Source organism: Lacerta agilis, chromosome 10 (genome assembly GCF_009819535.1).
Source record: "Lacerta agilis isolate rLacAgi1 chromosome 10, rLacAgi1.pri, whole genome shotgun sequence".
NCBI classification, from domain to species: Eukaryota; Metazoa; Chordata; class Lepidosauria; order Squamata; family Lacertidae; genus Lacerta; species Lacerta agilis.
In genome coordinates, this window is record NC_046321.1 from 41,867,636 (window position 1) to 41,892,507 (window position 24,872).

General features: G+C 40.0%; 1 protein-coding gene across 1 annotated transcript in view; it reads right to left on the minus strand.

The window, feature by feature from the left end:
• TRHDE (thyrotropin releasing hormone degrading enzyme) overlaps positions 1-24,872 on the minus strand; it is a 196,346-nt gene that overhangs the window by 68,665 nt on the left and 102,809 nt on the right. Inside the window, exons 6-7 of the mRNA XM_033161733.1 lie at positions 18,284-18,421; positions 7,256-7,321 (exon numbers count right to left, since the gene is read on the minus strand). Coding sequence (XP_033017624.1) covers positions 7,256-7,321; positions 18,284-18,421 — 204 coding nt within the window. The remainder of the gene's footprint in view (positions 1-7,255; positions 7,322-18,283; positions 18,422-24,872) is intronic.

Here is a 24,872-nt window from a genome sequence, read left to right on the forward strand (position 1 = left end):
TTTGGGGGCATGGCTACCTCTGGCCTTGTTCTGCTTTCACCATCCCAGTTTTCCAAAAAATCCCTCTTGTTGCCATTTCCAGTCAATTACACATTTGAAATCTGAAACAAAATGTTTAAGCGATGACACAGCCACTACTGAACATGGTTTGATGGTGCCTATAAAGTTTCAAGGTACCTCTACTAGATGGTTAAATTTGCTTTAAGTAATATATTATTTGATAGATTATGTCAATGAAAAACAAAGCATTCATTGAGAATTCCTATATAGTAACTTTCTAACTCTCTCTCTCTCTCTCTCTCTTGAAATGTAGCAACAATATTGATTGACATTTTACAAACTCATATAATGGCATTCTACCAGAGAATGGAATGGAGTATTTTCCAGAGGCATTGTAATAGTACTTGTTAATTGTGCCAGTATTGACTGAGCTGGTTCAGACACACACCAGCAACGTCAGGGTCACTCTCAATGAGAAACATTTGTTTTACTGTACTTAAAAATAAATTTAAAAAATCCAGTCATACATTCTCAAACTCTCACTGTAGGGTGAATATTTTCTATTTCAGGATTTGGCCCAGCAACTCAACAACACAGAACACGCAGAGAAAAGACAGCGGAAGACTGTCAGTCAGGATAGATAGGTCAGCTCTGCTCAGGGGGTTCTTTGGCAAGTTTCTTTGTAGGGAAAGTAGTTGATGTAAGAGACTTTTAAGACATCATACTAAACTAAAGTTTGGTGGTACATGAATGAGTCTGGGGCGCATGAATTCTTCCTGCTCCTCTCCTCTTTTGCTGCAGGCCTGAGGAGAGTAGAAGCATTTGTTTCCATTTTAAACTAACCACTGTTTGTAATTATCTCTGAACTGGGACAAACTGTGGTTAATCTTAGCAATTGTTTTGGGAAAACAAGCAAACAACAGATGTTTTCTAAAATTTGTATAGTTACCTCGACATCTGATGGGAGGGCATTCCACAAGGTGGGCACCACTACCAAGAAGGTCCTCTGCCTGGTTCTCTGTAACCTCACTTCTCTCAGTGTGGGAGCCACCAGAAGGCCCTTGGAGCTAGATCTCAGTGTCCGGGCTGAAGGATGTGGGTGGGGACACTCCTTCAGGTATACTGGGCCGAGGCCATTTAGGGCTTTAAATGTCAGCACTAACACTTTGAATTCTGCTCAGAAACATACTAGGAGCCAGTGTAGATCCTATAGGATCAGTGTTTTATAGTTCTGTCGACTGCTCCCAGTTACCAGTGTAGCTGCCACATTCTCGATTAGTTGCAGTTCCAAATCAACTTCAAAACTAGCCCCACATAGAGTACTTGCAGTAGATGAAGCGGGGAATAACCTGTGCATGTACCACTATGGTGAAACATTGTGTAAGCAGGTAGGGTCTCAGCTAACGTACCAAATGAAGCTGACAGACAGCCACCCTGGACACAGAAATGACCTGAGCCTCCATGGACAGCTGTGAGTACAAAATGACTCCCAGGCTGCATACCTTCATACTTCATACTACATACCCTGCATACTTCAGGGGCATAGTTATACCATTCAGGACCTGGAATCCCCCCCGCCCGCCCTCTATCCCTCAGAAACAGGACTTATGTCTTCTTGGGATTCAACCTCAATCCATTAGGACCAGTGGTTCCCAACCTTTTTTTGGCCATGCCCCACCTAAGCATCTCTAAAATCCTGATGCCTCCCACCCCGTGGCATATAATTCTTATTATTCAAAAAGTGAACTCCTATTCACATGGAGGAAGCCTAAAAGGCCATTAACTTAATAACTCATTCTCAAATTGCCCTCTTTAAAAATCAAATTGCCCCCCTGTAGGCCATGTGCCCCACATTGGGAACCACGGCATTAAATGTTATCCATCCTCCAATCGCCTCCAGACACTCACACAGGACATTCACTGCCTTCACTAGTTACAATATAAAGGAGAAGTAGAGCTGGGTATCATCCACATACTGGTGAACACTCAGCCTGAACCCCCTGATATTGCTCCTAGCGGCTTCATATAGATGTTAAAAAGCATGGGGGAAAGGACAGAGCCCTGTGGCACCCCACAAGTGAGAGCCCAGGGGTCCAAACACTCACCCCCCGAACACCACTTTATACAAAAACTTTTATCTTCAAGCAAGCAGCATGTACAATTCTAGGGTCTATTAGAAACAAAGATATTATATTCCTTCTCATATAGTGGCAATGTCTCTAAGAAACAGAGCAGGAAAAAAAATGATTTATTAATTTTTCTTATTGAAATAAGATGAAAACCTGCCATGCAGTGCACTCTGCCCAACCATCCAGGACTTTATTTTTAATCAGCCTCAAGTATTACTAGACAGATCTTAACAAGCAATTGTATATCTTAATAGATTATCATGCATTATTGAAAATCCAGGCAAGAATACACACACAAAAAAACAGAAAGAGAAAGAGTGTGTGAGAGAGAAATGTACAGGAAATGTAGGGAATATTTTCAATCTTAGCTGCAGACCACCCCCAAAAAACTAAAGTGCCTACCAATGGATAGGAAAAAAGCAGACTCAAGGAAAATTAAAATATCATGGATGTTTTAAAGACCCAAGGAGTGGTTTCCAGGAAGCAAAATAAATAATATTTTGTTATGTGCAACACTGATTTCCTCCAAGTAATCTAGCCTTATTTCTTCCTGTTTGCATTTGGTTGGGGGGATAGTTAATTGCTGCAATGTCCATGCACATTCCTGCACCAGTAGAGAGGAAGTACTAGTTTATGATGGAGGAAAAAGGAGTCAGGTCTGACTTGGGGTTGGAGTGGAGGAGGGACAGCATTGCTGTGCTGCCCGCCCCCTCTCCTGTACAGGCCTGTGCGGCGCCCAGCCACAGCTCTGCTCCTGCATCAGTTCTGACCCAGGAGGCAGAAAGAAGCAGGAGCGTCGCAGTTCTCCTCGGCTGACCCACTGGGTGGAGGTTGGAGGCTTGGAGGGCGATTTTCGCCCTCCACGCTCCCCACCGCGATTGCTAGAAAGCCTCCCAGGAAGGCACTCTGGCAATCCTCAAAGGGACACCTGCACATCCCAGTAGGCCTGGACAGATGGGGTGGGCGTTGTGCATGTGACGGCACACACACACAACACACACACCCCAATGTTGGGTGCACCTGATCACTCCTAAGTATCACCTCCCAAAAATTAAAACTCAATTGCATCCCTGGTTTTCGGAGGGGGGTGTTAAAGAAGCAGTTGAGGAGAAAGGAGGAACACAAATGGAATGAAACTCAAAACGAGTCCAGCTGAACACTGGCTTTCAGTATCCCAGGCCACTAAATTCTTGTGAACCAGCTGGTAGAGATGGGGACTGGGAACACAGTGCTCATGGTTTCACTCTTATGAAGATGTCAGATTCCAAAAGAGGATTATAGTTTAGTGCTGTGGCATGTTTCCTATGCTGTTTTAGAATATAAGAACTGGGTGGTATCATGACAACTAAGTATCTCTACTTGTAATCTGATCTAGGGGTATCCATGGCCAATCCTGAGCATCCTCTTCAACGTTTTGCAAGGATTTCTGGGTGTCATGACCCGATCACGCATGCAGGGGCTGAGCTCAGCCCCTGCGCGATTGGTAGACTATCCCCTGTGTCTTCCGCAGGCCACCAACCTGGTCGGCTGGGGGGGGGGGGCGGTCCTGGTTCCTTTAAGCTAGAGACGGGTGGGAAGCCTGCCCTCTTTGTCCTGCTTCCCAGCCACAAACATCAGCTAAGGTATATCCTCTGATCTCCTGCCTTTAATTGTTTTTAATACTTGAAAATTCTCTGTTTATTTTATTGATTTTTGGCTTTACTGTATTTTACTGTTCAGGTGTGAGTGTTTTCCTACTGCTTTTATGGGTTTTATTGTTTACTTAGTTGTTTAATTAAGTTATTATTGTAAGATACCTTGGGGCAATGTGTGATAATAAACAAATAAGTAAGCCCAACCACATAACTGGGAGTGGGGGGGGGGGTATCTTGGAAGTCCTAACCATAAATGGGTCAGTTCTGTGAGAAAGACTCATGTGGTTTTATAAATTACATATTTTCCCAGCAACTTGGGTGGCATTCCTCAAAAATACTTCCCAGACAGCTAGACTAACATTTAAAGGGCCTCTCAGCTTTAAGTGTCTGTCTAGTAGAGTGTATAAAAGGTCCTTGGCATGATGTATACAGTACAACCAAAACCACAAAAGATGTTAATTTATCACAGAGACAGGAGATCCCACAGTAAACTAATGCAAACTGCTGATGATGCACTAAATCAAAGTGAGTGATGAACACAAATATAGCAGCAACTGAAGTTCAAAAGGATACAGATCTGTGTGATCAATGAGCTGCCAAATGGCAAATGAAATGTAATGTAGACAAACTCACAGAAATACACATTGGTCTGAGAATAATCAAATCATGCAAAAGATAAATGCAAATGGACTCTAAGCTAGCTGTCCCCTTAGGGCTGGATAGGACAGCATATGCCTCTTAAAACAAAGCCATAGTAAGGTGTATTTGATCTTCAACACTATAGTTACAACACATGTCCAAAGTGCAACATATTCATAAAAAATAATGCATGGATTAAAAAATGTGTTTATTCACACACACAATTATTTTTTTTACTAGAATACTTCATTCTTAAAAACAAGCCAAGTTATCCAAACTGAACTCTACCAATGTCAGTTCATGTAAGGAATAACCACAAACAAAACTATTTCAAATGGTGATTCCTAGAAATAGCCAATCACCTCCAGCCAGGAGAGAGAGCAAAACTTTCCCCTAATGGTTTGATATATTCATCCATTTACAGTGATGTAAGGAGGTCTTTAGAAGAATGCTAGCCATTTCCCCATCCCACCCCCACCCCCATAAGCTGCCATATTGCCTTTAAAATTTATACCAGAAATAGAAACTACAGAGACAGTTTAATGCAGTGGTGAATGCTGGACTAGGAACTGGGTGACCAGGGCTAAAATCCCCACTCGGTCATAAAGCTCAGTCACCAGCCTAACTTCACAAGTTTGTTGTAAGGCTAAAATGGGGGTGGGGGCGAAGAGAGAACTCTGTACAAGAAAGGTGGGGTATAAATGTGAAACATACAAAATGCATGATGGGAATTACCCTATTCCCCCCCCTTATTTTGGGGGACTCCAAATTTAGAAAATTTAGAAAATGGGGGGAGATTGCCGAGAGTTATTGAGCTTTGGGGGGGTGGCCCAGAGTTGTGGAGCTTTTTTGGGGAGGGATTGCCGAAAATCGCTCACCTGCCTGACCTACGCTGCCACTCACATGTGTCGCCAAAGCCACCTATCGTCTGTCCCCATGGCGACAGAAGCCAACAATCGCCCGCCCAATTGCCGCAGCAACAGCCAATCAATACCAGCCCTTGCCGCAGCCACCAATAATGCGCCCAATCACCACTCACAATCTCCTGCTCGCGACAGCAACCAATGCCACGTCCCCCTTAGGCACTATCTGTGTATAAGACGACCCCCAATTCTTAACATAATTTTAAAACAAAAAAACCCTTATCCTATAAACAGAAAAATACGGTGTTATTAATTACAACAACCTCCAAATACTTGAAAATGATGTTGATGTGTTATACCATATTATCCTCACAGCAACAGTTGGACTAGGGTTACGGTGAAACATAGTGACATAAAAGTTTACCTGCTGAGATTTGTAGGTAGAGAGCATTTGAACCTCAGTCCCCCAGTGCTATAAAGCCATACTAGCTGTCTATTTCCAGCTTCTATTTCTTCAGGTAATCATTTTCATTTATTTATTTAATACGTTTTTTTGCACATTTTTTAGCACCAGGTCTTTCAAGGTGGCTTCCAGTGTATTAAAAAGACGCGGAATATCCAACCAACACTCAAATGTAACCATAAACTGCCATATATTCCCAATTTAACAGTAAAAAAAAAGAATATCGATAGCAAAAAGAACATCCAGACAAACATAACAATACTAAAACCAAAATACAGGTAAACATGATTAGTTTAAAATGGGTATATTAACCATTTTTAAGTTCCTGCACACAAGTTTCTGGTGGGTTCCCTTCCCCTGATGCAAGCAAGCCTAGAAAGCAAGGTCTATATGCATACATACTATAGAAACTAAAAGAAAACCAGATGTTTGGAGGCAATTCAACAAAACTCTATTTCAAAACACCACCAATCAAAATCCTGCTAAATTTCTGGGAGAGAGGAAAAGTGCTCTGATATTATTTCAGTCATTGCCATATTACACACATCTTTATACGGTACAGATGCTATGCTTATTTAACTTTTGTTTTCTATTTTACCTTCCAGTCTACAGGGTTGAAGATAGAATTACCATGTTAAAATATGACCTGATCCCAGATGTAGTTTATTTAAATTTCAGATTGAAAAGCTTACTAAGAACAGATAAGATTGATTGCTCCTTCCATTTTAGCATAATTGTATTTCAGGTGAACATCAATTTACTTTAAAGGACACCTCTAAGTAACAGACTGCATCATACATAATTCATCAATCACAGCTGCCTGTTACATGATTTACTTAGACAGATTTCAATGGAATAAAGGGAGTTGCATTGTTTTTCTGCATTGGCTTGCTTGCTTTTAAATTGTTTTGGAAACTTTAATTTACTTGGAATTGTTCTTGGAAAGAGTTTATCCTTGGCAAAGCATAAGCTAACATTCACGCCATTCAAAATTTCATCCAGATGTGCTGGCCATTAATTTACTGTTAAATGCAAAATGAGTTTCCAAAATACCATTAAGGCAATGAAGAAATCATGCTAATCAAAAGCAAAAGGGTTTTGATGAGAGAGAACTATTTCTTCACAATATTATGATAGTTTTTTTTTTAAAAAAAAAATGTCTTGAGTTTTCATTGCTTTTGTTCTTTAGAAATCTAACCCTATTCCTTCTGCAATCACTTAAACATATATATATATATCACTGAAGATAGCAATATTTCTCAAAAAGGTGCAAGTTCGTGATGGATACACAAATGGATTCAAAAGAGCCGCCATCTAACAAAATGGCGAAAGGCACCTTTATTTTCTTAAATGGCACAAGGTTTTACATTGAACTATCTATTTTTTCCTGCTAAAGCTTGTTTTAAATATATATCGTCAATGCAGCAGCTGTAGTTTCAAAAACTAACAGAAATATATGCAACAAAAACACAGTGGCAGAAATGCAGGCACAAGCACACAAGAAAAGTAGGAATATTTTCTACATACTTGTAGGCCCATCTGAAACACTGAGTGACCCATAAAATTAGCCAGCATTCGAATTAAAGCTGCGCCCTGTAAACATAATTCAGAAAAGGAAATGTTGGAAAAAAAATTACACACACATTCTTATAGTAATAGCATATGCAATATACATTTAGTCCTTTTAATGATTATTATAGGCTTATCATAAATAATTACATTTAGAAGCAGGCAATTTTTTATTCCACATATGCAGAGTACGAACTCACACATGCTTTGTGGAAGCAAGAGATAAAAGAAACATATTATTTGGAAGTGGGAAGCTAATAAACCATAAAACATAAATATTACAAAATGTAGTGACATGTTAGAAAAGCACATTATTTTCATTAGCTAGCACAGCACTGTTTCACCTTAAGAAGAAAAGTGTAATGAGATGGATGAAACAAAAATAAAACATGACAGGTGCAACACAGAGAGTGTATCAGATTGAACTAGGCTAAGAAAACATGGCTGATTGAGGTCCAATCACAAGCCCCTATGTAAATTATGGGTTGACATTACATACATGAGTCATGGGCTCCTGCCCTCTGCCCTCCTCCTTGAGTGTAGCTCTTTTTAACTTACATTGGTTACCTGTTTTGTCTAAACGCAGGCAGAATGTGGTTAGCCTTGTCTATGATTTAGGAAACAAGCAGACCTCAAACCACGTTCATGATACTGGCATGCTGTCTGGAGGTGACAAATAGCCATCATGACTATTCTCAGTTGATAACCCTTGTTGTCCTCCATCATTTTTCTTATTCCCATTTTAAAGCCATCTAAGGTGGTGGGCAGAACCACACATTATAGCAAATTCCACTATTTAACTATGCGCCATGTGAAGAAGTACTTCCCATTGTCTGTCCTAGATCTTCTACTCTTCAGATTCATTGGATAACCCCAGGCATTATGAGAGAGAGAGAACTTATCTTTCTTCACCTTTTTCCACACATGTCAATAGTAATGTTATACACATCTAACAAGCCTCTCACCTTTTCCCCAAGCCCAAGATGTTGTACGCTTTCATTATAATTAATTTGTCCAGCCCCTTGTTCATTTTAGTTGCTCTTTTCTGCACCTTTTCCAGCTCTACAATATCTTTTTTGAGATGTGGAAACCAAAACTGTTCACAGAGAAGTTGCATGTGCACCAGAGCAATCAGAATACACTCTTGAGCTTCAAGTTGGTGATTATAACGTTTAGCTTGTCAGAGGCATCAACAGTGACCAGATTGAACATTTTATCTTGTGGAAAGCCCAATGCAGTTTGCAAAATGGGTTTTATTTTATTTTTAAAGACAACTTCGCAAAACTAAGGGAAAAAATGCCCACCTTTTCATCATATTAAACAAACACATTTAACAAATGATAAATTCATAGGTGTTTTTTTTTAATCATACCTTATGTTAACAATAAGAGTTAAGCTGTCGTAAATGTCTGGATTTGTTGAAAAATGCTAAATTCCTGGCTTTTGGTCTCATTTGTTTTATTATTAACTCTTAATTAATGATGTTTTATATTGTTCACTATTAAGGAAAACTTAGACGTTTCATAAACTAATTTGTAGTTTAAGGCAGGTTCTTGTTCTGAGCATTAGTCAACATTATAATCAATTCCACTAAAACAAACCAGTTCCACTGAAACAAACTATGCAGAACTTCAGTAAGTGGGATGGTCACTGTATTTTGTCCTGAAAAACATAATGATTTCCCAAAATATATTATGGGATTCCAATAGCCATTAGAGAACAAGTAGGCATGCTAGATGCTGTCTCTAGATCACATAGCTGAATTGGAGAAGAGGAAATGAATCAAGGGCATCCAACAGCTGTGAAAGAAAGGTAAGTTTGGAAACATTCCAGATCTTTTGCATTAACATACCACTGCATTTTACAAAGGTAGAGAGGAAAGTATGAAGCCTTGGCCTTTTGAAGACATCTAAAATGACTTAGAGCCAGTGAAATCCTCATAACTTGACCTAGGAGGATTGGTGTGGAGTTCATCAAGAAGAACCCATCTTCAAATACACGCTGAGTTTATGCATAAACACTACCTTGATACACCCATTAAGGCTATTAAACTTAATAGTTGAACCAAAACCTACTCTCAAAACCAATTTGTTACACCAGTGTCACCTCCTGGTTATTTGATATCACAATCACAAAGGCTTCATTCACACCTACACAAGTGAACAGTGACTGAAGCTGCTTAGAAACAAGCAGTTGCTGGTTGAGCTTCCTTCTCCTTCTGGGAGAACAAAGTAATTTTATAACTCACAAACAATAGGAATGAGAGCAGACCCATGCAGGATGTGAATCTTCTTTCATTTCACTAAAAACATTTCGGAAATAATTAATCACCATTCATTTTTCAGAAACTCAGACCACCCTGTGATCTCAAATCCATTTAAACAACAAGATGACAACAGGTTGCAAAGCACTCACACAAGAATATGCACATTTCTGTCATTTGAATAGCAGCCAACAAGTAATATCCAAGTCACTTTTACTGAACAATTATTTTGTTGACACTAGACAGACACAGCTGGATGCCAATATGAAATTTAGCTCATTAGGAAATTCACAGCATGAATTAAAGTTTGAGAACAAAGCATGTCAAACTTGGTTCTTAAAATGACATTTGAAAAATCTTTCATAAAATAAATAAATTAGATTTGAAGCACCTTCATGAGTGTCATCAAAGGTAAAGGAAGTTTCAGTGAAATCAGTATGATTTCCCTGTAATGTATATAAGCAGGGTTTTGTTTTTGTTTTGTTTGTTTATTTGCTTTTTAAAATGATGGCGGGTTAAAGCTGAAATCCTAAACACATGTACCCAGAATTAGACCCCAATGAACTCATGGGACTTCCAGCAAAACTAATATTTATGTGGGGGGGATCCTTCCAGTAGCACCTTAGAGACCAACTAAGTTTGTTCTTCGTATGAGCTTTTGTGTGCATGCACACTTCTTCAGACGAAGGCTCATACCAAGAACAAACTTAGTTGGTCTCTAAGGTGCTACTGGAAGGATTTTTTTAAATTTATTATTTTGTTTTGACTACGGCGGACCAACATGGCTACCTACCTGTAACTGAAATATTTATGTGATTAAATATGATCACAGAGTCCGGGTCTGTTCATATGGGGAGAGGTGATACTTGAAGAATTGTGGTACTGAGCTGCTTAAGGCTTTATAAGTCAAAACCAGCAGAAACCAACTGGAAGCCAGTGCAGTTGGGCCAAGATTGGCGTCATATGCTCAAACTATATTGCTCCAGAGAGCAACCTGGCTACTGAATTCTGCACCAGTGGAAGTTTGTGAACCATATCCAGAGGCAGTCCCACCAACTAGATGATAGTTGTTTTACACTTCTGGGCCCTAGGAGGTCTTCTTAAGGAGGGGGCACACCATTGCCTCCTTCAAGGCAGATGGTACCCCCCCCCAATATTTGTTGTTTAATAATTATTTAATATTTGATTGAGATTAATTGGTTAATAAATTGGTCTGTATTCTATAGCTTTCCTTCATTTTGTAAGCCATTTTTATTTTGCTATGTAGGGTAAAAACTTTGCACACTGGGGCCAAAGCTCTACACAATAAATTTAGAACAGACCAAAATATATCTGTGAATCACCAGGCAGTTTCTACTTCAGCTTTTTCCAAAAGCAAATATCACAGTAAGCAACACTGAACTGCATTTTCCAGGAAAAAAATACAGTTTAAGATTTGCCTATCATGTTGCTTCCTTGCTTGATTATGGCTGAGACAACCAATGGTTTACTCAATTAGAAAATTAATTAACTTTGTAGGTGACAACTGAATTTCTCCATAACAATATATGAGAAAGGACTCTTCATTGCTTTGTTGTGACTGCTCTACACACTGTTACACCAAACCTGTAGATTTATCCCAGTAAACCACAGGTATACCTGCAGACCACATACCACACAAGTCATGCAGGTATTGGCTGGTATGTTTTGTGAGTGCTGGCAACAGCCAATGCAATATTTTTCTGGGAGAAAATGCCATTTATAATGGTAATCACACATCAGAAGTTCTTCTATATATGCTTGAGGTTTACCTACAAGGAAGGCTGCATCAGCTCAGTGGAGGATACTTATAGATCATGAAATATCTGCATGCTACTTCTGAAATGGATGGTGATGTCACCAAGAACTCCAGCAATATTTTACAGAAGGAAAGAAGATGCTTTGCCGGAATAGTTAAGGGTCTGCTCTACGATTTATCTAAGAAAATGTAGAGAAATCTGACAGAGAATGAGAAAACGCAGCTCTGCAGCTCTGCCTCCTGGTACACTTTACAGTACTGAACAATTCTTCTCTGGGATGGATATAGACATACTAAAGATAGAATAAATCTTTGAGGAAAATGATCAGATGGGGAAGCGTCATGAATACAAACTGACAGTGTATCTTGAGGGAACAACTTTATATTTTATATTTATCAATCATATTACTAAAAAAAAGCACTGTCCTGGTGGAGTACAGTTGTTAAGAACACAAGCTATGAGCAAGAGATGTTCTCAATTCAAATCTCAGTTTAGTGTTAAAGCTCACTGGGTAGCATTAGGGATTCCACTAAACTCCAGTCTCCAAAAATAATGAGAGACTTACGCTGGGATATTCTAGAGATAAGGATACTGAGCAAGGATATGTAGCTCTTTGAATACTTAAGGGGAGTACAGTATAAATATTAACTACTATTATGCAGCTCTTTATCTGTGAATGCTCTTCGTAATACGTAACTACTTCACATACTGAGTGATTACTTGGTTTTGTCTAAAGTGTTAACAGTTTCTTCCTGTTAAGAATAATATGACAAGGTATGTACGTTGGTTGAGGTATGGGGACGGCATACTAATACAGTGTAGGTATTAAAATTATGAGCCCAACCCAGGCATTAGAATAAAAAGCTAAAAATGGCAAAGCATGTTCTTTCTATACGATGATAAAAAAAACAAATACTGAAGGTACCACAAAATAAGAGTTCAGAGAACTGGTACTATATTTCTTGCTCAAAACATCAATATCTCCTAAACTAACACACTTAATTGAACACTCTTGAGCTCTAAATGGTTAGAAGATCTCAGAGAACAATTGCGGACAGGCTTTTAAATCTTAGGATTTAGAGAGCATTTTCCAGATGTTTATCATGACAATGAAAGCAAAGACAAAGAAATAGGAGAAGCAGAAAATATGGATACCTTTGTATGCCCACAATCTTTTCCTAAACTAGAGCTCCAAGGGTGCTGATTTTCCCCCAAATCCATTCCTGTATTACATTTGAAATTGTTTTATATAAATTGTTTTACTTGTTGCTGCTTTTATTGCTAAAACATTTTGGGATATTTTATAGGAAGTGGCTCATAAATGGAATGAAATAAATAATGTTGCCACATTGTTGGTGAGGTTTGGAAGACATATAATGGAGTTTCCTCCTATGATCCATGTTATACTCTTCCCACATTTCCAGCAGGGTTGCACAGTATTTTGAAAAGGTAGGCTCAACACAAAGGGGACTGCATCGCTGCATTTTCTAACTCCTCCAAGCTTCTCATGTGGGTGGACTGCAACAAATGTACTTCCCCTTCTCAAAAGAAAGCTATCTAGCATCTTCATAGTATGGCCATCCTGTCAACATGGGGGGGGGGGGAGAAACTCCACTGATGGTATTCTACCACTGATAACTCTTGTTAAAATATATGAAGCCTAGGTTTGTGCTTTAGATTATTAGACGTCAGTGCTTTTCTAGTGTTTTTATAAGAGTGTGTAAAAGAAAATGAGATTCAACAGGAAATAAACATAAACAAACATGTCCTTCAAATGGACTTGAAAATACCCTCCCCAACCATTCATTGTGAATATAAAAATATAGCGCAGCCTGCTTAGTTGTTTAGACAAAAGGTTGCTGGGACTTCATTTATATTAGCAGTTCCATTTAGCCCCTCCACCAGGGCCTCTCTTATGTGTTCTGACACCACTGACAAGGACAAAAGCACAATATATTTTTTCATTAAGCATCCTTATGAGAATATCTTCAAGGATGGGCAAACACAGGAGGTTGATGAAATTATTTACACAGATGAGCCATCACTGAAGTTCAAGTACAACACTGAATAAAAATAGTACTTAAATGCTTATCACAACTTCCACTGCTTCATTAACTTATTTTAGATATTAAACTAGCTCTGTGCACTGCAATAGCGTCCCAAATGCACTAATGTACAACAAAAATGCTCATCGTAATGGAATCATAGTAGCAAAGTATGGTTTGAGCATTTTCACAATAAGAGGAAAATGTATTCCAAGTAGTCTGAACCTGCCTAGAGAGACGAATAATAAATGAAAGAGACTTAAAATCTGATGTTGTTAAAAGAAGGTTGGGGAACATCCTTATGAATTGCTAAGAGGCGACGAAATGTGGCGTTGACATTCTGTCTTTACAAAGCAGCAGTATTAGCAGAAATAGTTGTCCACTAAGTCTAAGGTCAATAGTTGCAGGCTTCTGGCTGCCCCCTATGCAAGTTGCATGCTACTTAGATAGTTGTGGACTGAAGCAGTGCTCCAAAGTTACAGCACAGTTGTGATGATGTTAACTCCACTGAATGTCTCTTTCTGAAGATTAGCTTGTGCAGCTAAAATCAATGTGTGGAGAATCAGGGAAATCTTGAAAGAAAGGTTGGTCAGAATGCACACAGAATTATAAATGGGAATGTCTGAAAAGGTCAGTTAGGTTTATATGATTAACTACAGGAGGTCAATAGGTTGGCAGCTACCTCTGAGGTCCAGGGACATGAGGTTTATATGGTTACCTGCAGGAGGTTAAAAAGCCAGCAGTTATCTTTGAGATCCAGGGACGCAATGTTTACATGGTTAATTGTAGGAGGTCAAACAATTGGCAGTTACCTCTGAGATGTAGGGGTACAATGTTTACCTGCTGCCTACCTACAGTTGGCTCCCTACCAAGAATCATAGTCTATCGCCATAGAAACATATCCATCCCATAGGAAGTTCACAGTTGTCAGTACATTAGGAGTCAATCTTTTTTTACATTTGTCAGGGTGGGAGGGCAAAGCTGGGATGTGATAGAAACGTTCTATGTTCATATATTGGCTTATTGTTATAGGCAAATGCAAGCTGGCAAAGTAAAGTCTGTGATTAGTTGGGATGGGGAGGTCTGCTGGAAAGTTTTTGGGGCTAGGCATAGCTCTGCCAGAGAGAGTCAAATAAGAAGCTGGAAAAGAAGTCAACGATGAAGAACAGGAAAGCTTGAAGCCAGCCCCAAGAAATGAAAATGAAAAAATGAAAATTAAATCCAAGAAAAAAGAGATTTATTTACTGTATCATCATAACTTATTATCTGACATTTATTATAACTTTCTTTAAACACAAGTTTGATTTGAGAGGGGGAAACTGCAGTTGCCAATTTATGAACTACTAGCACATGATGGTCTTTTGAATGGATCCACCGAAAGAGAATTAAAAATCATGCAAATGGAAAAACTGTTTCCTAGTTCCAGGGTATCTGTTTCAGTCTGCTTCTGAACCTAAGTTAATATCCTCCCTGAGAGTTTTGCATCATGAAGCTTCTATACATGGTAGCCATGGAGGGCACAAAGTGGAAATGACATTTAGCTCAATAGATATTTAAGCAGCATGCATTGTATGGGGTTTCAAGGGATGAGCAGTATCTCTGGCGGGGATTTCCCCCCTTTTAAAGGGAAATTCCCTTATTCCGAATAGAATTCCTCGCAAGAAAAGGGAAAAGTTGACAGCTATGTTCTGTGGTAGTTCATCCATCATTGGTCCCCGCCTGGCACTCAGCATTCATCTGTGGCTCCTGGAAGCTGTTAGCATGTGTCAGTGGCCACACCCTAGGAAGCAGCTTCAACTGGTCAACTAAGGTAAAGGTAAGGTAAAAGTTTAAGTCCAGTTAAAGGGGACTATGGGGTTGTGGTGGTCATCTCACTTTCAGGCCAAGGGAGCTGGTGTTTGTCCACAGACTGCTTTCCGGGTCATGTGGCTAACATGACTAAACCACTTCTGGAGCAATGGAACACCGTGATGGAAGCCAGAGCACACAGAAACACTATTTACCTTCCCACTGCAGCAGTATCTATTTATCTACTCACACTGGTATGCTTTCAAACTGCTAGGTTGGCAGGAGCTGGGACAGAGCAACAGGAGCTCACACTATCACAGGGATTCAAACCGCCAACTTTCTGATTGGCAAGCTCAAGAGGCTCAGTGGTTTAGACCAGGTGAGGGTAGCCAATGGGTCTCAAAACCTCAATAAATTAAGGACTTGTCTACATGCAAAGCCAGGATCCGGCAGATTGAGCAGACAAGACCAATTGTGGGTGCAATGGCCAAGAAGGTGATTTCTGCATTTGCTGTTATGGGAAATGAGGGGCAGATGGGTTTCATCAACCTGCCTAGGAGACGGAAAACTCTGATCCTAAGCCTCCACTGTCTTGAGGCTATACTCATCCATGAGAAAGGCTTCAGGAATAAACACTAAATCCACACCCACTGCCTTGTGAGACATCTTTGAGAGAAGAAAAGGCTGAGGGATAGCCTACACAAATCATGAGTGGAGTCCCTAAAGGGGTTGGATAGTGTCTTATAACCTTCCTTCTGTCAACTCCTGCAGCCAAGCTGGTGCCAAATGTATGGCTCTGTTTTCCTTTGGACCATATCAGCAAGGGCAAGAATGGGGTCTTGCTGGCTGGGCAGCCCAGGACTTCCAAACTGCTAGGTTGGCAGGAGCTGGGACCTGCCAGTGTGGTGTAGTGGTTGAGAGCCAGTGTGGTGTAGTGGTTAAGAGCGGTAGTCCCGTAATCTGGTGAACTGGGTTCGCGTCTCCACTCCTCCACATGCAGCTGCTGGGTGACCTTGGGCTAGTCACACTTCTCTGAAGTCTCTCAGCCCCACTCACCTCACAGAGTGTTTGTTGTGGGGGAGGAAGGGAAAGGAGAATGTTAGCCGCTTTGAGACTCCTTCGGGTAGTGATAAAGCGGGATATCAAATCCAAACTCTTCTTCTTCTTCTTCTTCTTCTTCTTCTTCTTCTTCTTCTTCTTCTTCCAAACACACTGCGCAGGCTTGCATCCCACAGAGTGTCATGTTTCTTTCCAGAGTGCATTTAGATAATGAGAATCAATAATACTCCTAAAGTATTGTTTTATTCAGAATGTTGAAGGAATCTATTAACCGCAACATTTCTGATAGACACTATGCTTAGGAAAACAAAGGCAAACTCTATCTTAGTGTTTGGTTGAGAAATGAATATGAATAGAAGAAAGGTAAAGACAGAAACAAAAATGTAGGACTTTTTATTATTTAAAGCAAACTAATTTTTACTGTTATAAACCAAAATATTCCTATTATCTGTGTGAGAGTTCAACCTACTCATTGGCTGACCTGCTAGGATATCAAAAGAATTTATGATACTCTAGAGGCTAGGAGGATGAATCAGCCCAAGAAATACTGCCCGACAGTGCAGCTTCGGTGAAAGGAGTAAAAGTGGATAGGGGGAAATTTCACAAACAGCTATGGAGAAAGAGCAGAGCAAGTCACAACAGATGACTCAAAGAAGTAATCAACACCACACAGATGGAAAGCTCCCTGATCTCAGATATGAATCAGACAGAATTTCCAGATATGACAGCAAGACAGAATTTGAGTATGGAAAAATGCCAAAAGGAAACTTTACTCGGGCACATATCCATAATAATATTCTGCCCTGGTTCTGATTGAGTTTTAGTTCCCAGAAGAAAGGAGAGGATGCTCTGCAAACGTCACAGATGGGTAAAAATATATGAACCTGATGGGCTAGAACTGTGGAATAAGAATAATAACCACAGAGTCTAGGGCTTGCTGATCAGAAGGTCGGTGGTTCGAATCCCTGCCACGGGGTGAGCTCCCGTTGCTTGGTCCCAGCTCCTGCCCACCTAGCAGTTCGAAAGCACGTCAAAGTGCAAGTAGATAAATAGGGACCGCTCCAGCGGGAAGGTAAACGGCGTTTCCGTGCGCTGCTCTGGTTCGCCAGAAAGCGGCTTTATCATGCTGGCCACATGACCCGGAAGCTGTCTGCGGACAAACACTGGCTCCCTCGGCCTATAGAGCGAGATGAGCGCCGCAACCCCAGAGTCGGACACGACTGGACCTGATGGTCAGGGTTCCCTTTACCCTTTACCTTTATCCTTCATAACTGCACTCATCCATGTTCCAGGAGTGATCCTTGTGTTTTGTTTTGTTTTTAAAATAGCATTAATAAATGCATTTCTATTCCACGTTGAAAATTAGATATTTTTAGGCTGCTATCACTGGATGCTACCCATTATTTAAGTAAAAATACACTATTGTTGAAGTGAAAAGGCATTTAATCTTTTGCTGTCTGGTTTCAAATATTCCTCTGAAGCCTTTGGCCACTAACTGGCTAATGCTGCAGGATCTTATTCTTAGGATGCACACTTTTAAAATGGTTTAAAGTGTTTTCAGTGCTGTTTTTAATACAATGACATTTCTTTTTTAAAAAATGCATTTATTTGTGCTTTTAGTTGTATCTGTTATAATTTATGCTGTGAACCGCCTTGGGTGCTGCACTGGGAGAAAGGCAGGAAATTAAACTAATAAACTGATTACATTTTTTTAATGCATTTTTAAATGCAATTTATAAATCAACTTCTGCAAATTACCATGTGAAGAATTTTAGATCTCTAGTTGATTCAGGACACATGACCAGCCTGACACAATATCAGGTTTTTAAAATAGACAGTGGATGGATTGCCTCGTTTTGGAGCTGGTTATAAGGGAGAATAATGAACAGACTTTGCCAAATATAGCCTTTTCCTTGCTGTGGAAGAATCAAAAGCCCACATCACCATGCAATTAAAGTGTAGTAACTCCAAGCTATGGAAATAATAGTGTGTGAGATGATAAATACCCCCCAAAATAAAATAAAAAACACCATTACTTTTGTTCTACTCCCACCTTTTTATACGCGATCCAGTCGAACACTCTGTCAATATCTGTGGCTTGCAGCACTTCCTGTGACACTGGGTGTGAACTAGCCAGGCCATCAAGCAGCATTACTTCATGTAAAACATCTGTCAGGAACCTCTGCTTCTCCTGAAATGCAACAAAACACACTTGTACATTTGCAATTACACACAGATCTGCAATTGCACAGATAGAAATCTGAAACTGTGAAGTAGCAGTTTCACACATTCCTTTATATATTCTGATATTATGTGGATTTATTAGCCGGCAGCTCATCTGGAGAATGAACAGTGAAACAGTTGCTCAAACAGGATCTCCACATTTGCAGCACGGTATCCAAAGCCCTTTGAAGGAAAGGAATATTACGAAATGCAGCGCCATAATAACTGCATGCTATACCACAGAGCCTAGGGCTTGCCAATCAGAAGGTCGGCAGTTCAAATCCCCGCGACGGGGTGAGCTCCCGTTGCTCGGTCCCTGCTTCTGCCAACCTAGCAGTTCGAAAGCACGTCAAAGTGAAGGAGATAAATAGGTACCACTCTGGTAGGAAGGTAAACGGCATTTCCGTGCACTGCTCTGGTTCGCCAGAAGTGGCTTAGTCATGCTGGCCACATGACCCGGAAGCTGTCTGCCGACAAACGCTGGCTCCCTCAGCCAGTAAAGCGGGATGAGCGCCGCAACCCCGAGTCGTCCGTGACTGGACCTAACAGTCAGGGGTACCTTTACCTTTACGCACAAATAGCATCAGCCAGGGCAAAACAACAACAACAGCAACACACCATGAAGAATAAGAGATGGTGCACTCTTTGCATGCCCACGTGGAAACCCCCGCCCCTCCAGGCGACGGACCAAGAGCAATGAATCTCCACCCTCTATTTAAACCGAGTGAGTGGACCTGAGTAAAGCCTTCTCACTCTCAGTCTGCTCCTGTGGCCACGCCCCCAGCAGCACTGCAGATTGGCTTATTTGAATAGGGATTTGGTGGGAACCCACAGCGCTCTGTGGTGCCGGGAAGGTGGGCCAGCTGGCAACCCAGCATGTCACCCAGAAGATCGGGGGTGGTGCACACAGGGCCGCAAATGGCGCCCACCTCTGATGGGTGCGCGATTATTCTTAGAAACAGTCATGAGCATGGTTCGTTGTATGCAACACTTTCAGGAATTTCAGAGAATAAAATGTTTCGCAGAAAGCATGGTTTCTAGGGCTGCACTTCCTTTTTGGTGCTCATGACCTGCCTTATCCCTGGTTTTCAAATCATACATATATGAGTTAAAAGTACTGATTAGTCTTACTGTGTAAGTTGTCATGAAATTACGGTTTCACGTTTATCTACACTGCACACATTTTTGCACTGACAACGACCTACTGATATATCACTTTTCTGGGTGTTTTGCATTTTTGTAAAGATATATAACAGACAGATGAAATAACAATTCATGTAATTCTACATATGGAAATGTTATGGCTATCAGTGAGCTAATTTAAATTATATTGTGAATCAGCTGAAAAGCTGTTCCACTCCTGCTCCATCTGGAAGTTAACTTTTATGTGAAAATGCATTAGAGTACATGGAAGGTATTATTACATATTTAAACTACTGAAAAACTAGATCTAACCATTGAGCACACACATGGGGTTTAGAAACTAGGCACATCAGATTGGATTTGGAATAAATGTGCAACAGCTTGTTACTTAACTTGCCTGTGGAATATTTGAACAATTTACTTGCTCCTTTCTGAGTATCAAAGTAGTTTATCCTCAAAGAGGATGGGGCTATTAATAGCAATATTAAATGGAAATTCAGAAGGAAGAGAATAGGCGTATTTAGGAAGAGATTGTTTAATTTACCTATGCTGAATATATATGTCCTCAAAATCTACATTGAAAACTATTGAAGGGTTAGTAGAGATGGATTTTGAAGATGGATTTCCTGGACTTGCCTTGCAACATTAAAATCAGGTATTTTGAAAGCAAGAATACATATTAAGGTTGTTTTTTCAGTTTCTATTGGCTTACAGGCCCTAAAAAGACTGGTGTGTGAGCCAACCTGGGAGTAAAGATTATCAGATTTCACTCATGAAGGAAAGCAAAAATCATGAAATTACTCAATTCAGAAGAACCCATTCCATTTCTAGGATGTTGGTGCCTTTTCCACAATGGCCCAGCTCTCACAACATGATTAGCAAAACCTTGGCGTAGCAGGACAACACAAGCATGTGAAGGGAAAACTAACTTTGGTTTAACTCAAACCAGTGGCTACTGGCTCCTCTCCAGACCCAGAATGTTCATGCGGTCAAGGTTCAGCTTAGAATGTTATTCAAACCAGGCCAAACCATCCTCTTAATAAGTGAAAAAGGGACCATTATTTGATACCTTATGATTTCCCACTGGTGGTCCATTGATCAGACACTGTAAATATTGGAGAGCAGTCTCACAGGTATCAACTAAGTTTGACTCAGCACAGACCGCCTGAAATAAATGGACCTAACTTGATATCAATGTTTGGGCAACTGTAGTTTATTTTTAGACAACTACCAATTTTATCATAGATTTTGGGAAAGCTAATGAGAACTTATCAATTTTGCACATCCATGTTCCTGGGAGTTGGGGATGGAGGACATAGTAACTTATAGTATGCAGCCCTATATAATAGAAAACAAAACAGCAGCAGTTAAATAAATGTGGACATAAGATTGGCAGAAAAGAGTGACAATGTTTGTTTATAATTGTTAAATGAAATAAAGGGAAAATATACATGGAAATATTTCCAACATAAAGTTCATTCAATTACTGTGCCTGATTCACTGGAAATGATCTGTTCCTTCTCCACGCCTCCCTACCCCCAGCTTCAGGGAATTGTATACATCTATCTACTATGATAAAGATAATGTAATTTAGCAGTCACTGTATGAAATTTATAATACTTATTGAGACATAAACAAAAGCTTAAGATAGTTAGCATGACAATGATGCAATAGACTTTAACCAGCCACATTAAAAAAAAAAGTGTTTCCCAAACATAATATGAGATAGCAGGACAAAAGAATTTAAGTGTGGGAGAGAAACTGAATTGCATCCAACAAGAGAACAAAAGAAACAGCACAATGTAAGTCATAACTGATAATTAGTGTACATAAGAGATCAAAGGCCTGAATGTTAACAGAATCTCTTTGTTCTGGTATAGGCATTCATATGGTTCACAGATTAAGAGACCTATGTGAATAACACTTAATAAGGTCATTCCATTCTCTAAATCATATCACCGGCAAAATGCTTTACCATATCGTTTCCAAAATATGTTTTATTAGGCAGAGGAATAGGACAGGGTTATATATGCTGTCTGAATTTATTTATATATTTTATGCCTATGAGAGTGAAAGTACAGTGGTACCTCGGGTTACAGATGCTTCAGGTTACAGATGCTTCAGGTTACAGACTCCGCTAACCCAGAAGTAGTACCTCGGGTTAAGAACTTTGCTTCAGGATGAGAACAGAAATCGCGCGGCAGTGGCGCGGCGGCAGCGGGAGGCCCCCATTAGCTAAAGTGGTACCTCAGGTTAAGAACAGTTTCAGGTTAAGAACGGACCTCCAGAATGAATTAAGTTCTTAACCCGAGGTACCACTGTAGAATCTTCTCAACTTTAAATTAAAATTAAAACCCAGGAATTTTCTACCTGTAAAGTTCAGTGCACAAAACAACTGAAACAGTGGGGACTGCCTATGTCAGGCATGGGCAAACTTGGCCCTCCGGATGTTTTGGGACTACAACTCCCATCATCCCTGACCACTGGTCCTGTTAGCTAGGGATGATGGGAGTTGTAGTCCCAAAACATCTGGAGGGCCAAGTTTGTCTATGCCTGGCCTATGTGATTCCAAGATTCCTTATTTGCAACAGCAACTTTTATCTTTATTCCCCCATCCTCACAGCAATTTAAAAACTCATTGGTGCTCTTAATATTTGAGCTAGTCTTGCTGAAAAATGGGTGTGTTTATTTAATATATTTACACATTATTTTTCTTATAAAACATAAGGCAGATATTAACATCCCAAGCCATTTTGGTGAAGCGGGCCACTATTAGAACTAAGACATGCCAGGTTCATCCCAGGACTATGGGCGCTCTTTAACATTCTGGGTGACTCACAGCAGTTTACTATTATACAAATATTTACAAAATATAGCTCCCTATAATTTTATAGAGCAGACAAAGCAAAAAGGGAAGATTGGTGTATATAAACTATAACATCTCAGGTTGAAATTATTTCCATCTCTGTTGTTCATCCAAGGTTTTTTAAGCTGCACCTTCTGTCATCTAAGACTCACATTCCTTTCCCAAACCCATTCATCCCAATCTAGAACAACAACGAGTCTTGCGGCATTATGGCACAAGGTTTCATACCACGAAAGATCCTGGAAATGGTAACTAATTAACACATAGGAGTGTGATCAATCCATAACCTTGATTCATGCTCACAGGTATTAAAACTTAATTTCCCTAACAAATTCTGATTCATTGTGGTACTCCTTCCTCCCACTGAAATTCCTCTGTTCAAGGATGACCACTTTAAAGTCAAGTACACAGAGTCCTGCTGAGTTGAAATGTTCTTTTACTTGTTTCTAAATATTGCCATTTCTGATACCAAATTTGTGCTCACTGATACTTTTGTGTTAGGACTTGGATCTGGGTTTGTTACAGGGTCTTGACTCTGTGTCTTGGGGGTCATTTATTTACTATCCAAGATACACTAAAAAAAAACCTATTCTAAAAGTATCTCAGAGATTCTCCAGTGTCCACATGAAGCTGTCCACCACATCACACCTGAGTTTCCCCATTCATTCCTGTGGAGAGGGCAACGCTGAGCGCATGTTGCTTCCATTGCATTGGACCTCTCCCCACACGTTTAAATGTCTTTTTTATTTCCATACCCTTCTTTGGCGATTCTGTACTATAATCCATGTTGTCAGTGTCCCAGTTCCTTCCCAGTGCAGACTGGGCAGAGAGGAGGGTCCTTCTAAACAACCCAGCATCCATCATTCTCCATCATCCCTCACAAGCATATAGAAAACACAGCCCCTCAAAAATCAAGGAGTAAAGGGGGCAAAACAACAACAAATGTCTTTTTAGAATAAATATTCATAATTGGAAAGTAATTTCTAGGATTCTTTTCTAAAAAACAAAACAAAAAACAAAAACCTTTTACAGCTGCAAAGATAATGGTCTGGTTTGCACAAAATGGTACACTGGACTATGGTTTAGTCAGTCCATACAAGTATGTAGCCTCCGGAAAGGGGCCTGTAGCTGCTTTGCCAATCCCTGATCATTTTTACTGCTACAGCACAGTATGGCTTAGTGCATGGGTAGGCAAACTAAGGCCCAGGGGCCGGATCCAGCCCAATCACCTTCTAAATCTAGCCTGCGGACGGTCCGGGAACCAGCGTGTTTTTACATGAGTAGAATTTGTGCTTTTATTTAAAATGCATCTCTGGGTTATTTGTGGGGCATAGGAATTCGTTCATTCCCCCCCTCCAAAATATAGTCCACCCCCCACAAGGTCTGAGGGACAGTGGACTGGCCCCCTGCTGAAAAAGTTTGCTGAACCCCTGTGTTGTCCAAACCAGGATCCATGTTTAAGCTCTCTCCTTGTTAACCATCAGCCATACCCAATGTTTCTTTGTGAGTTCTCAATAAGACATGGTTTGGCTTACTGGATCATGCGGACAAGGTGACTGACATTAACAAGAACTGTAAGCTAGCAACTGTTTTGGCTCTAAGCTTGCTTATATGTTTCTTGTCATATATTCAGCTGCTAACGAATTTCGTCTCTGGTTCAACACAGAAAGCTTTCTTTCAATGACTGAAACAGAAAAATAACACTAGAGGCTTATTTCAGTGCATGATTACTGGAAGATGTCAAATTCCATGTGGTATTAATTAAAAGCTTCATTTTTAGATTATTTGAAGCCCTTAACCAAGGAGAGAGAGATGAAAGTATTTTTGAAAGGAAAGTGAGAAAATGAAGTCATGTTTCTCTCCATGCTGAGACAGCATGATATGTGTGCTGGTCTAGAAGGATCAAGCAGACTACTGCTCCAATATAATATGCAAAAATAATAATGCAATAAACCAAGACAGTCGATGTCTTAAGTCTACTTCCAGAACTTTTAATGCTTCCTCCCTGATCTGTCTTGCGAGTTTCAGAAAGTATCAGAACATTTTACTGAAGAAGATAAATGTTTTAGCAGGCAATTTAAGTCAAAGATATGCACAAGCCTAATCACAGCCGCCTTCTTCTTTATTTTAATCCTGCCCATGAAGGAAATCAGCAATTGAGACCATTCATCAGGGTCTTGAGCTGTGCACTTTGAGATACTCTGAGTATTTAATGAACTTTTAGTTTAATGATTTTCCATTAATATTTATTTTTATGCTTAAACAAGCCTGCTTAAGCACAGGTTTTATAAAAGGAAAATGATATGCAGATATTTCAATATTAAGCCAGTTTCAGTTTCCAGAAGAAATGACAGAATCATCTAGACCATGGCGTACTATACTGTGATGGATCACTGTGGATCACTTAAGG